At 33.8% G+C, this 16652-nt stretch overlaps 1 protein-coding gene across 2 annotated transcripts; it reads right to left on the bottom strand.

Moving 5' to 3' along the window:
* Positions 1–14926: 14926 nt before the first annotated feature.
* LOC108459606 (uncharacterized) lies at positions 14927–16598 on the bottom strand. 2 transcript variants are annotated; one of them, XR_008281651.1, is made up of 2 exons: positions 15424–16598; positions 14927–15067 (listed from the first exon to the last, which is right to left on the bottom strand). XR_008281651.1 is itself a non-coding variant. In XM_017759008.2 (1 exon), the coding sequence occupies exon 1, from the start codon at positions 16384–16386 to the stop codon at positions 15562–15564; it is 825 nt and encodes a 274-aa protein (XP_017614497.1). In that variant the 5' UTR covers positions 16387–16598; the 3' UTR covers positions 15390–15561. The 2 variants fall into 2 exon arrangements, 1 of the variants encoding a protein (XP_017614497.1); XM_017759008.2 differs by lacking the exon at positions 14927–15067 and having other exon boundaries at positions 15390–16598.
* Positions 16599–16652: the final 54 nt, after the last annotated feature.

Genomic DNA, 16652 nt, shown 5'->3' with positions numbered 1-16652 from the left:
TGGATCTCGACCGAGAAGTTGCTGATGACGTTGAGAGTAATACGTCGACTCCCGCTGAAAGGACTGTACTATCTGAAAGTAGGCCAGTGACAATTAGTAAAGGAGGAGAGGCTAGAGAAGCCTTTTTACAAAGGATGAATGAGTGGTTTGTCGAGTTTGTTCGGACAAATTCGGTTTCCTAACATCCTCCACCCCCACCTAATCCCCAACCGATTCCCGTAGCTCCCCAAGGTGTGGAATTGGTAAGACGAAATAAGCCTCTAGTTGATAAGATTCAAAAACAATGGGCTGACGAATTTAGAGCAAATGTCGATGATGATCCCGAGGGAGCAGAATTCTGGCTTGAGAACTCTATCCGGGTATTTGATGAGCTTTCTTGCACCCTGGATAAGTGCTTGAAATGTGTTATATCACTTCTGAGGGATAGGGCATATCAGTAGTGGAACACTCTAATATCAATGGTACCGAGAGAAAGAGTTACTTGGGATTTCTTCCAGGAGGAATTCAGAAAGAAGTACATCAGTCAGCTATTTATTGATCAGAAACGCAAAGAGTTCTTGGAGTTGAAACAAGGTCGAATGATTGTGATTGAATACGAGCCAGAGTTTGTTAGACTCAGTAAGTATGCTTAGGAATGAGTTTCAACAGAGGCTATTCTTTGTAAATGATTCAAAGATGGGCTGAATGAGGAATCAAGTTGTTAGTTGGGATTTTAGAGTTGAAAGAATTTGTTGTGCTAGTCGAACGGGCTTGCAAAGCCGAAGAGTGGAGTAAGGAAAAGAGAAAAGCTGAGTTTGAAGCTAGAGATTCGAGAAAGAGGTTGATGAATAAGTCGTTTCAATCTTCTTTAAATAAATCGAGAGATTTGTATGCTCACTCCAATGCTTCAGCTGAGTATCCCAACAGAGATCGTGGGAAGCAATATTCTGGTTCTAAGGCCCAAACTAAATCCATGGCGAGCGTAGGTAATGCTAGGTCTAATAAGCCTAAATATCAGCATACGGTAGACGACATCCCGGTGAATGTAGGATGAATAACTAAGCTTGCTTCAAATGTGGTTCCCAAGATCACTTTATCTGAGACTGCCCTAAAATGGCTAAATGTAGGATGAATAACTAGGCTTGCTTCAAATGTGGCTCCCAAGATTACTTTATCGGAGGCTGCCCTGAAATGGCTAAGAAAGATAATTTTCAAAATGCAAGATCGAGTAACATTACTGCTAGAGGAAGGCCAGTGAGAAATACGGGAAATGGGACTAGATAGCAGAGGAGTATCCAAAGACTCAGTTGTAGGATCGGAAGCTAGAGCACCAACAAGAGCTTATGCTATTTGTGCTCACAAGGATGCGTCCTCCCCTGACATGATCACTGGTACATTTTCTCTTTATGATACTAATGTAGTTGCATTAATTGATCCTGGATCGACTCATTCTTACATTTTCTCTTTATGAATTTGTCTGTTGAGTCTACTGAGTTTGTGATTAAAGTGTTGAATCCCTTAGGCAAACATGTTTTAGTTGATAAAGTTTGCAAGAGTTTTCCTTTAATGATTCAAGGACATAGTTTTTCGGCTGACTTAATGCTTTTTCCATTTGATGAATTTGATGTGATAGTTGGAATGAATTGGTGGACTCTGCATGATGTCGTAGTGAATTGTAGACAAAAGATTATTGAATTGAAATGTCAAAACAATGAAACTCTTAAGGTTGAGTCGAATGAGTCGAGTGAATTGCCTATTGTAATTTCGTCGATGTCGGCTCAGAGGTATGTAAGAAAGAGTTGTGAAGCATTTCTCATGTATGTACTGAATACAAAGGTGTCTGAATTGAAGATCGAATTTGTGTTGGTAGTTTGTGATATCCGAATGTATTCCCAGAAGAGTTGTTAGGGTTACCACTGGTTAGAGAGGTGGAGTTTGCTATTGATTTAGTACAGGGGACTGCATCGATATCAATAGCTCTGTATAGGATGGCTCTGACCGAATTGAAGGAATTGAAGTCTCAGTTGCAAGAATTGACAGATAAGGGTTTTGCGAGACTGAGTTTTTCTTCCTGGGGTGCACTGGTATTATTCGACAAGGAGATAGATGGATCCGTGAGACTTTGTATCGATTATCGTTAACTCAACAAGGTTACGATAAAGAACAAGTATCCGTTTCTGTGGATTGATGATTTGTTTGACCAGTTGAAAGGGATAATAGTATTCTCGAAGATAGATTTGAGATCTGGTTATTATCAACTGAGAGTTAAAGACTCAGATGTGCCAAAAACCGCATTTAGAACGAGGTATGGGCATTATGAATTTCTTGTTATGCCTTTTGGATTAACTAATGCTAATGTTGTTTTTATGGATTTGATGAATCGGATCTTCCGACTGTATTTGGATAAGTTTTTGGTTGTATTTATTGATGATATTTTAATTTATTCCCAAGATGAGTCTGAACATGCCGAACATATAAGAATTGTATTGCAGACTTTGAGAGATAAGAGATTGTTTGCTAAATTCAGCAAAAGTGAGTTTTGGCTCCGAGAAGTTAGATTTTTTAGGCATATTGTCTTTGCGGAAGGTATAAAGGTTGATCCGAGTAAGATTTCGACAATTATTGATAAGAAACTGCCGAGAAATGTATCCGAGGTTAAAAGATTTTTGGGCTTATCCGGGTATAATCGACATTTTGTTAAGGGATTCCAAATGATTGCTACACCTATGACAAAGTTGTTGCTAAAAAATGTTAAGTTCGAGTGGTCAGAGAAATGCTAAAAGAGTTTTGAACAGTTGAAAGCATTGTTAACTGAGGCACCGGTATTAATGCAACCTGAGTCGGGAAAAGAGTTTGTGATTTTCAGTGATGCGTCATTGAACGGTCTTGGATGTGTGTTGATGCAAGAGGGCAAAGTGATAGCTTATGCCTCAAGACAGTTGAAACCGCACGAAAAGAATTATTCGACGCACGACTTGGAATTGGTTGTCATTGTGTTTGCTTTAAAAATTTGGCGAAACCATTTATTCGGTGAGATGTGTCACATTTTACCGATCACAAGAGTTTGAAGTATTTAATGAATCAAAAGGATTTGAATTTGTGACAACGGAGATGGCTCAAGCTGTTGAAATACTACGAATTGGTAATTGGTTATTATCCGGGAAAGGCGAATGTAGTCGACGATGCTTTGAGTAGGAAATCTTTGTTTGCTTTGAGAGCAATGAATACACGACTGCCTTTATCTGATGATGGCTCGATTATAGCTAAGTTAAAAGCTAGGCTGGTATTTCTTCAGCAAATTTGTGAAGCTCAGAAAAGTGACAAAGAACTTCAAGCTAAAAGAGTTCAGTGCGAATCGATTAGTGATTTAGATTTTCAGATTGGGGCTGATGATTGTTTGATGTTCCGAGGTAGGATTTTTGTACCGAGAGATACCAAGCTTATTCAAAAAATTCTTCACGAGGCACACCATGATTTTCTGTCTGTTCATCCAGGAAGTATGAAGATGTATAATGATTTGGAGGAATTGTATTGGTGGTCAGGTATGAAACACGATATTTCTTAATTCATATCGAGATGTTTAATTCGTCAACAAGTAAAGGCCGAACACCAAGTACCTTTGGGTTTACTTTAGCCTGTGATGATTCCTAAGTGGAAATTGGACAGCATTACGATGGATTTCGTAACTAGATTACCTCTGACTCCAAAGAAGAAAGATGTTGTTTGGGTCGTTGTTGATAGATTGACGAAACTGGCTCATTTTATTTCAATACGTACCGACTATTCACTTAATAAGCTAGCTGAATTGTACATTGCTGAAATTGTTAGATTGTATGGAATGCCTATTTCTATTATTTCAGATAGAGATCCGAGGTTTATATCTCGATTTTGGAAGAAGTTGTAAGAGGTTTTGGGCACAAAGTTGAATTTTAGTACCGCATTTCATCCGCACACTAACGGTCAATCTGAAAGGACGATTCAGGTATTCGAAGATATGCTTCACTGTTGTGTATTAGAGTTCGAAGGTAGTTGGGAAAAATATCTACCTATAGTCAAATTTGCTTATAACAACAGTTTTCAGTCGAGTATAAAGATGGCACCGTATGAGGTATTGTATGGTCGCAAGTGTCAAACTCCATTGTACTGGACCGAGCTCAGTGAGATACAGATTCACGAGGTTAATTTGTTTAGAGAAACCGAAGAAAAAGTGAAAGTAATTCGTGATTGTTTAAAAGCAGCTTCTGATAGATAGAAATCATACATGAATCTAAAACGAAAGGAAATTGAATTTCAAATCGGTGATAAGGCATTTCTAAAAGTGTCTCTGTGGAAGAAAATTCTTAGATTTGGTCGCAAAGGCAAGCTGAGTTCGCTCTTTATTGGTCCATATAAGACTATTGAAAAGATAGGACCAATGGCTTATCGGTTAGCTTTACCGTCAGAATTAGAGAGAATCCACAATGTGTTTCATGTGTCTATGTTGTGACGATATCGATCAGATCCCTCTCATGTGATTTCACCAAATGAGGTTGAGATTGATATGAACTAGCCTCGGTGAAATAATTTGAGTCGTTTAGATGCCCGATTGTTAAAATGAGAAGTTCCATTCTATTTGGAGTTTATATGAAATTCGGCTAAGTGATGGTTTAAACAAAGGGGTTTCAAAGAGTGTTTAAGATAAGTTAATGGTATATTGGCCAAACAAAGAAATTAAGGAAAAGTTAAGATGGATAGTATGGATGGAAAATGGGATTAATGCCAAGGAAGAACCAATATTATAGCAAGTATTGACCCGAACCTTATACGACGCTTAAGATGGATGGAAGCTGGAAGATAGGATCTTGACCCGCTATCTAGAAAGATAAGAACCAAAGATATCATCAATAGGGTGAACGCCACACTCGGTTTAGGAGTGATAAGTTCAAAGAAACAGAATGGCGCCATTAACAAGCTAGATAAGTCAAGCTGAGTCTAAAACGAATTAAGAGAGTTGTAAAACTCAACAAATGTTTTAAACATTCAACAATGAGTAAAAAATCCCTATAACAATCTGGAAATAAAGTATTTATAGGCATGAGATAAACCCGAGCCAAATAGACACACACATTCAACTTAATTGAGCTATTGATTAACTTAATTAAGCCAATTAAAACTAAGTGACCCTTGATGAACTCTAACATATGTAACGGCAAAGGTCTGCTTGTTTAATCCTCCAAATCAGCTAATAATGGGCTCTAATGAGCTGAATAAATTAAGTTCAATGTTTGATATCATAACAGCCCTTTAATTCCCTTTTGGGCAGCTGAATGGACATCATTCAAAAATGGAATATCATTTGGCATACGAACGGCCCTCTTTGTGTAAATACTTAATATAACCAACCAAAGGTGTAAATGAACAGCCACCATTATGAGAAAAAAATGTTTGGAAACTAATTGGCTTGTGTAAATAACTTCTTGTAACTCCTTGTCCATTAAACTCAGTTGCTAGCCTTCAATTCATCTTCATAACAGCTGAAGTTATTTCTTTCTTTAATGCCAATCCATGTAACAGTTGGTTCAAATGATTAATTCACCTATAAACACAATTAAGCAGATTAAATGACTATAGCAAATTAATTAGACTGGAACATATTAAACGCCTAAATTATTTAAGCAACTAAAGAAAATTCAAAACAACTTAATTAATTAAACTAAGTATTTAAGCAACTAAAGAAAATTAAAACAACTGAATTAATTAAATTAAACATATTAAAAGTTCAGTCCAGCAATTATTTAGCTAAAATTCAGCTTGCGAAAAGTTGTATGGAACGCATGGTGTTAAGCTCCATGTTTTCTTGATAAGCTATGAACGAGCTAAATGAGCTTGTTTCAAGTTGCATGGAACACTTGAGCTGGACATCCGTGATTGTTCGATTATTCTAGCAATGGTTTCCACCCTAATCTCGAATAATTAAAACCTGCACACTAGTTAACAAACTAAAATTAAATTTTATTTTACACTTGGGCCCTTCGTGTTTAGGCCAATATTGATAATGTTGAGTTGTGTCGTATCATGATGCGACCGAGATCGCATCAGAGATTCAACCTGACATAACTTATGATGAAGAATCGATTAAAATCCTAGCCCGGGAAGTTAAACAGTTGAGAAATAAAAGTATAGCCCTAGTGAAAGTTTTGTGGCAAAGACATGGGGTCGAAGAAGCTACATGGGAAACCGAGGAAACTATGAGAAAAGAGTACCAAAACCTCTTTTCTGGTAAGATTTTCAGGGACAAAAATCCCTATAAGGGGAGAGTTGTAACAGCCCGTTTTTGGGTCAAATCAGAATAATGATTTTGGGACCACAAATCAGAAGTAAAAATGTTAATTTTATTATTACTTTAAGGTTTACAGTATGATTGAATGATTGTCTGAAAATTTCGTTAAGAAATTTTATCGATTGAGTGTCCAATTTGACTAATAGAACTAAATTACAATAGGTGCAAAATATGTGTTTTAGAAGCTAGAGTGTCTAATTGCTATGAAATTTTAAATTGGAGGTCCTTAAATGGTAATTATACCATTATACTTTAATTTGGACAAAATGGGCATGGTTAGGTGAAATTTCAAAGTTTGGCGTTAAGGGCATTTTGGTCATTTGGTTAATAAAGACAAATTAACTAATATTAAGATGCCATCTTCTCAAATTTAGTCCCCCATAGCTGAATTTTTCAAGCAACCATAGGTAGGGTTTTTGGTCAAGCTTCCAAGCTCGATTATAAGTCCGTCTTTTTCTAGTTTTTAATGATTTTTATGTTTTTGTCAATGTTGTAACTTGATTTAGCTATTCTAAGGACTAATTTGAAAGAAAATCAAAGTCTAAAATTTTGCCCATGTTGAATATTTGTGTATTTTAATGTTAAATGGTAGAAAATGCATGTTTGGTGTTAGATAAACAACATTGACTAAATGATTTTTGATAAAAATGTCAATAGGGACCTATTTGTAAAAGTTGTAAAATATGTGTAAAAATGTGAATAAATGAAAAATGCGGGCTGTTATGAGCAAGGAATAGGTTCAGCTAGGCTTGGGTGTGATGAAATTGAATGAAAATCATTTTACGAGCCTAGGGACTAAAATATAAAAAGTTAAAAAGTTAAGGGCAAAAATGTAATTCTTTCCATAAGGTGTTTTGAGGATTAAATTGAATAATGTGATGATTGAATGAGTTAAATTTAATACTATAGATCAAGAAAGAAAAGGTTCTGACCTAGACTGGGAAAAGAACAATGTTCTGGACTAAATCGAACTCTTAGCCATTTTGTATCGAGGCAAGTTCGTATGTTAAAAGTAAGCTTTAGAATAATTGGACTTAAATGCTTTAATATTGCATGAATTGTATGTTTGATTATGTGAATGAGTATGATTCTACGAATGAGTTCGACGACGATTCAGCAAGTGAGAAGTCCCCTTGAACCTTAGGAATAGATTAAAATACAAGTGACATGTCACTAGGGTCATTATGTGTTATCTGATTATGTGATCCAAGTACTGGTCTTGTATGTCCTACCGGTGGCTGAGTATACCGGTATATGTTGCGTACACTTGACAACTTGTGTGAGCAGGCCCGTCGATAGCTCGGGAGCGAGCGATTATGTGATATGAGATTAAGGTAGCATTGGCTACGTATGTGGCACTTAGTGTGCAAAAATCTCGAGTATCCGACATTATTATTCCGAGTGGTTCATGGGTATGTCAAAGATGAGAATATGAGTAAGTTCATTTCGAGATGGTTCAAGTATATACATAAAGCTCATGTTTATTAAATGCTTGAAATGATGAAAATGAGGTAAGTTTTGTGATGGAATGAATTATGATACTATGGTAAATTTATAATTAATTATGTTATTGTATTTTATTGTTATATGCATGGTAGGGTTGTTTATTTCTTGCATACGAGTTTACTAAGCTATATAGCTTACTCCATTTAATTTTCCATGTTTTATAGTGTCGCCAAGCTAACTTGGATTAAAGATCGTCGAAGATTTGAATCACACTATCAAACTCTCATTTTTGGGTATTAATGATCTTAGTATTTTGAAAGTATGGCATGTATAAGAACTTGGTCATTTTGTTATATGTGTCATTATGATTTTATCCAATGTATTGGCTTGTAATTTGTCAAAGGCTTGATTTGATATTTAGCCATGTAAATTGGCTTATTTTGGGTAACATCTAAGTATATTCACTTATGTGTCAATGTCTTTGGTGATATGGTCATGGTATGCTTGGTGAATGATGGAATGTGATTCATAGCATGAATGTGAAATGTTTGATAATGTGATATATTGATGTGATGATAAATTTGTGCACAATTAGGTGTCTTTAAAGTAGTAAATTGAGGCTTAATGAATGTGAAATTTGCTTGATTGATTTAGGGCATTATAAATGTTGTAAGTATGATAGGTGTTGCTATTGTATTGGAATGTGTTGGTCATAATTGTGGGTGTTTTGGTTGTCTAAGTATATTATGTTTTGTGCCATTGAATTGGTGTATGTGTATGTGTGAGTAAGGGTGGCAAATGGCTTGGTAGATAGCCTTTATTTTGTCCACACAGGTAGACACACGGGCGCGTGTCTAGGCCGTGTGTGACACACAGTCTGCCCCATGGGCATGTGTTCTGGCAGTGTATCCCCTGCACCTTAATTTTGAGAAACGGAATGCTCAGAATTGAGCACGCGGGCAGAGACACGGGCGTGTGTCTTAGCCGTATGGATGACACGGCCTCAGGCACGGACGTGTGTCCTGGGCATGTGAAGTCTGTACCTATTTAATGAAAATTTAATTACCCATATGGCTGAGCACACGGGCATGTGACTTGGCCGTGTGACATTAATTTGTTCATGAGTTACAAGTCAGAGAGTTACACGGGGTCGGGACACGGCGTGTGTGACAATACGGCCTGATCACACGGGTGTGTCCCATATCCACATGGGCGTGTGACCCCTGTTTAGTGCAAAAATTTTCTAAGTTTTGTAAAATTTTTTGAAGTTCTCGATTTAGTCCCAGACCACTCCCAAGGCATGTTTAGGGCCTTATAGGCTCGTATTAGGGACTTTATATTTGAATGCAAATGGTTTTAATTTGGACACAAATTTATGGCTCGAAATTATATGATTGTTGTGTGGTAAGTACAGTAACGCCTCGGACCCTATTCTGGTATTGAATACGGGTAAGGGATGTTACACATCCGAACTAAGTGCAAAAAATAGAGTATGCATTCCTTGGCATTTTGTTGCATGTTCTTCCTATCTTTCGTTATTCCATTCGTTATTGCTTTTTGGAACAAAGATCTCTCCTTCTTTCTTTTGAGGTATGGTTGGACCATCCGTGATGATGTCCCATACGACATAATCATTGGCTTGTATAAACAAAGTCATTCTAGTTTTCCAATAAGAATAATTTGAACCATTGAAATGAGGAGGTCCATTGATGGATTGAGACACACCAAGGAATATTGACCTGAAAGTAAATGTCATTGTTGTCTAATGAGTTGATAATCTTTTTGAGCTTCTCTGAGGATCGTCTCTTGGTTGTTAAACAGTCTTTAGAGGCTAGCTTTGATACCAATTGTTAGCTCGGAAGGATCAACCCAGAATCATCAATAGGGAGGTTGAATTGACCTTTGAGAAATTGTGGTAGAAGCAATGAAAAATATGCAACAAAGACCACAAGGATTTATAGTGGTTCGACCCCAATTGCCTATTTCACTACCTTAGCTTACCACACCTAAGGATTTCCCCAAATTCAATAATTTGGCAATTTTTGAGGACAGGGTTTAACCTTACAATCTTTCTTAAGATTTATGCCCTAAAATCTTAAGATACAACTCTCTTAAGGTTTCTGCCCAAACCTTAAGAATAAACCCTCTCTCAAAGAGAAACAAATAAACAAAGAAAGAAACAATCCTTATAAGATTAGAATGTTTGCTAATTAAGCACAATACAAAGAAGAACACTTGAGCCAAATGAATACAATGAAAGCTCACAAGTGTTTACAAGAAAAGGTATGAAAGAATTAAGCTCTAGGTTGTTTTTATTGATCTTTAAGCTTTGCACATGTCTCTTGTTGCTGCTAAACCTTTAGAAGATGGTATTTATACCCTCTAATTGATTTCCAACCATTATGGTTGTTGTAGAAGTGAATGTAGCTGTTGGGGATGAAATACTAGTCATTAACTTCACTTGCAGCAACGAGTATCGATACCTACTATAAGGGTATCAATATTTTTTGTAATTAATACTAATTTTAGTGACCATTGGAGCAGGAATATCGATACCTTAGGAAATATATTGATACCTTAAGAAAAGTATCGATACTAGATGATACCTACCAGGGTTTGAATGGTAAAATGTCAATTTGGTATCGATTATCATAGTGGTATCGATATCTTGTAAATTATCGATACTTAAACAAAATGTATTGATACTTTTTGTCCTAGAGCAATTCTAACTCATTTAAAAATAGTTAAAACATATTTGAAAATGTTTGACTCAATTGAAACCATTTCAACTTTATTTTCATGAAATTGCTAAACTTTGATTTTTTTCAAAAACACTTTAATTTGTTGTATCAAAATATATTATCCAATAAGGCTTAGTTTAACAAATTCCCAAACAAAAGTGTTCGAAAAATATATCTCAATTTTGGATGCAAGATCATTTCAATACTACTAGTGGCTAGGATAAAATGATTCTTAAAAAAGTGATTCATACTGCACAAGTGGCTTTCTTTGAAGGGATGCAAATGCAAGACAACATCATTATTGCGCATGAAATGTCCAATGCTATTAAGAAGAGTAAAGGGGGGGAAGAATAGCGTTTTTGCTATATAACTCAATGTAGCAAAGCATACAATTAAATGGAATGGGTTTTCCTTAGGTTTTGTATGAGAAAGATGGGCATTTTTTCAATATGGATTTAAAGGATCAAGGAATGCTATAAATAATAGTCATTTATTCCAATAACAATAGGAGGTCATCAAAGTTAAAGTACATAGATTTTAAATTCTTGGTTATTAAAGAAAGAGTTCAAAGTTTATAAAGTATATCGGGACAAATACCATAGTCGTGGATCTACTTACTAAGGGACTACCACCCATGGTTTTTATGAGCATACTGCTCATATAGGTGTAATGTCATTTCAGGATATTCAATTTTAATGGGAGTTTGTAATTTTAAAGGTTTTTCTATTATAGATACATTTAGTCATTATAGTTTATGGATATTTTAAGATTATTTTCTACAAAAATATGGTTTATTCACACTCTAATTTTGATAAGGTCTGATATCAGTAAAGCTTAACAAAGAGTAATAGGAAATAGGCATGTTTACATCACACTGCATGTAATTTCTGTGATACACATCCACACTTATCTATGTTATTCGATTGTGTTAATATACATGATTAGGGATGGATTTAGGTACGATATATGTAACGAACTAACTTTGGTTCTATGTTAATATAATTAATGAATGAGATTGTTCAGAATACCTTTTGGTCATGATAGTAAAGTTTTGAACTCATAAGGTTATATAATGACATGTAATAATAAGGTAATTAGTATATATGTGTGGTCCTAGTGAGAGATTGTTAGATAATGTAGACATCACATATATAATAAGAATAATTACAAGCTATTATTTACTATCATAAAAGGTTAACCCAAATTAAAAGTGATATAATTCGATTAAGGTTTATTAAGCTTCAGTTATTAAAGGTTAGTTTATCATTAAGGTTGAAAAGTGCTACGAAAAAAAGCTTTTTAAAAAGTGTTGTTGAAAAATTTAATAGTGTTTTGCTGTAAAAAAGTACTTTTAAGAAGATAAAATGTCAATTTTAGATATGATGTTGTAAAGTAGAATATTTAATGGGGGATAAAAAGGTAGTTTCATTGAAAAACATTTTTCCAAAAGCCAAAGCTAAAAATTTTGGCTTTTTAGCTTGGATTAAAATTCAAGTTTAAAGTTAAAGTTTAGATTAAAAACTGCTTATTTACCAAATTTTTTAGTTTGAAATCAAGATTTGGGTTGGAAAGTGTTTTTTAACCTAATGGTAAACAAAGCCTAACTAAAATACAAGTTAAATATGTGTAGATACTTTAGTATCTAATTTTTAATTGATGATGTGTTGATTAGAAATTAAAGTTAATGCTAAAAGTTATATATTAGGAATATAGTCTTCAAATTATACATATGTAACTATTCGGACATTCTATCTTTAGAAAAAATAAAGATTTACTTTCTCTAAAATATTTGTGTGTTAATTTTAAAAATCAAAACTATAAAACTAAAAATTCCAAAACATATCAAGACATTTAAGTATGCTTTCAATAATCTAATTTGATATATATTAATTTATTAAGTTTTATATCAAAATTTTACCATTCTAAGAAATTTAAAATTGTTTTAGGTAGGGTTCAACTTTTGATGTTGTACTTTTTTATATAAATCTTCTTTTTCCTACCACTATAATATCATATAATCTAGTATTTATTAAAATTATTAAACTTTGCAAACATGATTAGCCGGAAATTAAGAAAAGAAGAATAAAAATTTTCATTTTGATAATACTTAGATTTTAGAAGTCGAAAACATAATGTGATGTGTTGAATCTTGCTGATATGAGAATATTATATTTTGAAATGAAATTTAGTTGATAGGGAAGGATGATGTGGGAATAGGTAGCCGAAATTCCCGGCTTGAAAATAGGCTCCCCCCTCTCTCCTCATTCTCCTCCGCTCTCAATCATTAACTACACTGGCTCAACCACTTACATACGGCCCCCGCGCTTTTATATCACTCAAACCACTTCCTCTGACGCTCGGTTCTGTAAAAATCGAATTGCTAACGAATGGACTGCAATTTTACAAGGAGCAAGTCACCCTTAAGCCATGTTTTTTTCTTAGTAGATAAAATTTTCACCATCAAATTAGATAAAATCTCGTAATTGATATAATGCATATTTTTTATTTAAAAATAATTAATTGAGTCTTAACTCAATTAGTATGTATATTCAAGTGTTGAAACACATTATTCTTTTATTTGGATTGAATAGTAACTATGAGTAATTTTAGACATTGTATCAAAATATATAATTTTAAACTAACATAATTATTTCTTATATTTTATTTTCTTTTTTTACTTAATGGTGTAACCTCAAACTTAAAAAAAAAAAAAGTAAGCCTTTTTTTACACTTGATTGAGTGCTTGAATTTTTAAAATACATAAAAAGGCCTTTAAATTAAAAATAATAATTACACCTGCTCTTTTTTCACTCATTTAGGTACTTAAACTTTTAAAGTGCATCAAAAATACCCTCAATTTAAAAAAAAATTAAACCTATACTCTTTTTCACTCAATTGTGTACTTAAACTTTCAAAATGTATAAAAAAAGACCCTCTGACCATTAACTTTAACAGTCAACTGTTAAAGTTAATTGCTCTTAACTTTTTTAGTTAAAGCTACCCTGTGTCACAACTACAGCGTAACACATGGCAAAGCATTATAAAAAATAAAAATAAAATTTTTTTAAAAGTATTAAATTTTAAAATATATAAATTATAAAAAAATATAAAATCATAAAAAAATTATAAAAAATTGTAAAAATTTATAAAAATCTTAAAAAAATTATAAAAGGTATTTTAACTATTAACTTTAACATTTGACGGTTAAACTTAATGACCCCCAATTTTTTCAATTAAAGTCATCACATGTCACAACCTAACGTGACATGTGATGTGGCGAAAACTGATAAAATAAAAATAAAAATTTATAAAAGTTATAGAAAAATTATAAATTTTTTTTTGGTAGAATAATTTTAGAATTTTTTACATTTTTTTATAATTTTCTTACGACTTTATAAAATTTTATAATTCTTTTAGGATTTTTATAATTTTTTAAATTTTTAATAAATTTTAAATTTTTATATTTTATTAAAATTTAATCATTTTTGTTTATTTTATTTTTTATCACATGTCATGACGTGGTTGTAACACGTGGTGACTTTAACTAAAAAATTATGGACGATTAACTTTAACGGTCAAAAAGTTTTTAAATGCATTTTGATAATTCAAGTATCCAATTGAATAAAAAAATAAGAGCTTAATTGTTTTTTTTAATTTTAAATACGTTTTTATACATTTTGAAAATTCAAGTACTCAACTTGAGTGTAAAAAAAAGAATGTAGGAATTTAATTACTTTAAAAAAAAAGTATGAGAATTTTTCACAACTTTAAACATTTTTTTTCTACCAAATACACTTAAAAACTATTTCTATCCACTTTTTTACTCCCTTCTTTCATCCATTTACTTTCCCGTCCAACCCAACAGCTTAATTGTTAGAGGGTATGAATGGGTTGCAGCCGTGAAAATAGACTAAAATTAGAAGCATATTTTTGACAAACGAAAGGTGAAACAAATGAATACATATATGTGGAGAGTAAAACAGTCAACATTCTAATGTTTCAAAATGTGATGATAGGTGAAACAAATGAATACATATATGTAGAGAGTAAAACAGTCAACATTCTAAAATTCTCAACTCTTTACCTAATACCCATTCCCATCCGCTTTCAAATTTTCAACCATTTCCCAAAGGAAAAAGAAAGTTAGAATTTCAATTTCAAAGGCTCGTGATTGTGAATTTTTTACCACTCCCTCCTTTCCATGCTTGTGTCATTCACACTCATTTATTTATTCTTTTGTTAAACCATTGGTCTAATTTTTTCAGCAGTCCCTGTACTCTTTACATTTTTAAAAGTTAATCTCTATTAATTGATATTTAACAGAATTTAGTTAAAAATGTTATGACTTTTGAATAAAAAGTTGAATACAATATATTTAAATTTAGAAAAATGTTATCAAATAAATAAAAAGACTACATATTTGAATTTAAATAGATAAACAAAACTGTGTTTGTATAAAATAAATGGCTGTATTTGGCATTCAGTCATAGCAATCAAAACATCAACCCAAAGCTTTTGTGTAATCTTTTTAGCTGTTATTTAACACTTTTTTTTTTCATTAAACAAAAGTGTGCTCCATTACCTAAAAGAAAAAAAAAAGTGTGTCATGTTTTAATCAATGTTGCTTTTATGGACTTACTTAAAAAAATCATGCTCTCCTTTTACAAATCAAACTTTTACTAGTTATAAAGTACAATCAACTTACCTTTTAAAATTGATTTTTATATATTAACCATTTTAATTAATTATTAATCGAAATATGAAATTTACATGATACTCGTGAAATTTTATTAAAATAACAACAAAAAAAATTTACAACCGTATCTACAGACCCTTGTATCAAGTAAAACCAAATCAAAATTAAAAAAAAAAAAAAAAAGGGCGGGTGGGAGGGGGCGGGGGAATAGGAAAAATCAATGTGCATTTCATTTTTCTTACTTTGTCAAAACAGTCAATCATCGTGTGACGTCACCACGAAAGAGAATTTTGAAAAATAGGCGGGACCCGCAAGTTACCCAACCACGACCGCAGACCAAACAACGCTTGAGCTGTGCCCCACAACTGTCATCACGCACCTCAGATTAACGGCTCCGATCTCCTACCGGATGCAAGCCGCTTCATTCCACCTAGACTGACCGGTTCACTCTCCATAATTTCAGGCTCTATCGATATTGCGTCACGATCATCTGGTGGCAAACGAGACCTAATGTCCCTATTCCCTGGCGGCGACGGGGCTACTGGAAGCGCGTCTGATTCACTTGCTTTCCCACTGGACCTGAAAATAGCACGAAAACTTGAAAATAAACCGCTTCTTTTGCCCGTCGTTTTCTCTTTAACTGTTTCAACTCCGGTCGATTTTTGGCTGTTCCTTTTTAGCCGGCCATTACGGTCACGCTTCGATCTCACTCTTCCCATACAAGAAACCTTAGGCGAAGATGGTTCAACAACTGGCCGATCCGATTTAACTGAGCCAGGCCGTTTAGGAAACAATCTAGTGTTCCCAGGTTTCCTGTTCTTCGTTTCGACAAAGCAAGACTTCTGCGGTTTCGGTAAGCCGATGATGGAAGCTTTAGGCTTTCTAAGAGAAAAGCGTTGAGAATTGGAGATCGAGTTAAGATTAGGGTTGAGGTTTGCAGAGTTGGGACCTGAGTTTCCTTTATGCGAATCTTTCCGTTCGTAAAAAGCGTTACGATCGAACCAGTCGAACTCGGCGTCTTTGGATAACCAAAACGATTCTGGCGGGAAATCCGATGGGATTTCTTCTTCAATATGTTTCTCCGCCGGGTGGAGGTGGTCGTCGGAATCACTTTCGCTGGTTGCTAAAGTCTCGCAAATGATTTTGTTGTCGCAAGAGCCACCGGCACAGGCGGAAACAAGGGTTTCTAAATTGCCCTGTGGCATTGTACGAAGGAAAAAAAAAACACGCGCACTTGAATGTAGAAAAGGGTAGAAGTTTGACAGAGAGGAAAGTCGAATTGAGAATATTTATATATATAAAAAAAAAAAGTAAATTGCTTTTTTCTTTCGGAAAATTGAGAGAAAAATTGATGTTTTGGGAGGGAGAGTTTCAACGTTGTTGACTAGCGTTTGCTTTCTTTTTATGGTTTGAGATTATTTCTGATTCAGATAAAAGTGATATTTAGATAAATTCTTTGAAATTATAACGT

The sequence above is a fragment of the Gossypium arboreum genome, chromosome 4 (assembly GCF_025698485.1).
Source record: "Gossypium arboreum isolate Shixiya-1 chromosome 4, ASM2569848v2, whole genome shotgun sequence".
NCBI lineage: Eukaryota > Viridiplantae > Streptophyta > Magnoliopsida > Malvales > Malvaceae > Gossypium > Gossypium arboreum.
The sequence above is the reverse complement of the archived record's forward strand: the minus strand, read 5'-3'. Positions and strand labels throughout refer to the sequence as shown.

Bases quoted from the DNA above. Each gene is read 5' to 3' on its own strand.
- LOC108459606 (XM_017759008.2), bottom strand. From the start codon at position 16,386: ATGCCACAGGGCAATTTAGAAACCCTTGTTTCCGCCTGTGCCGGTGGC.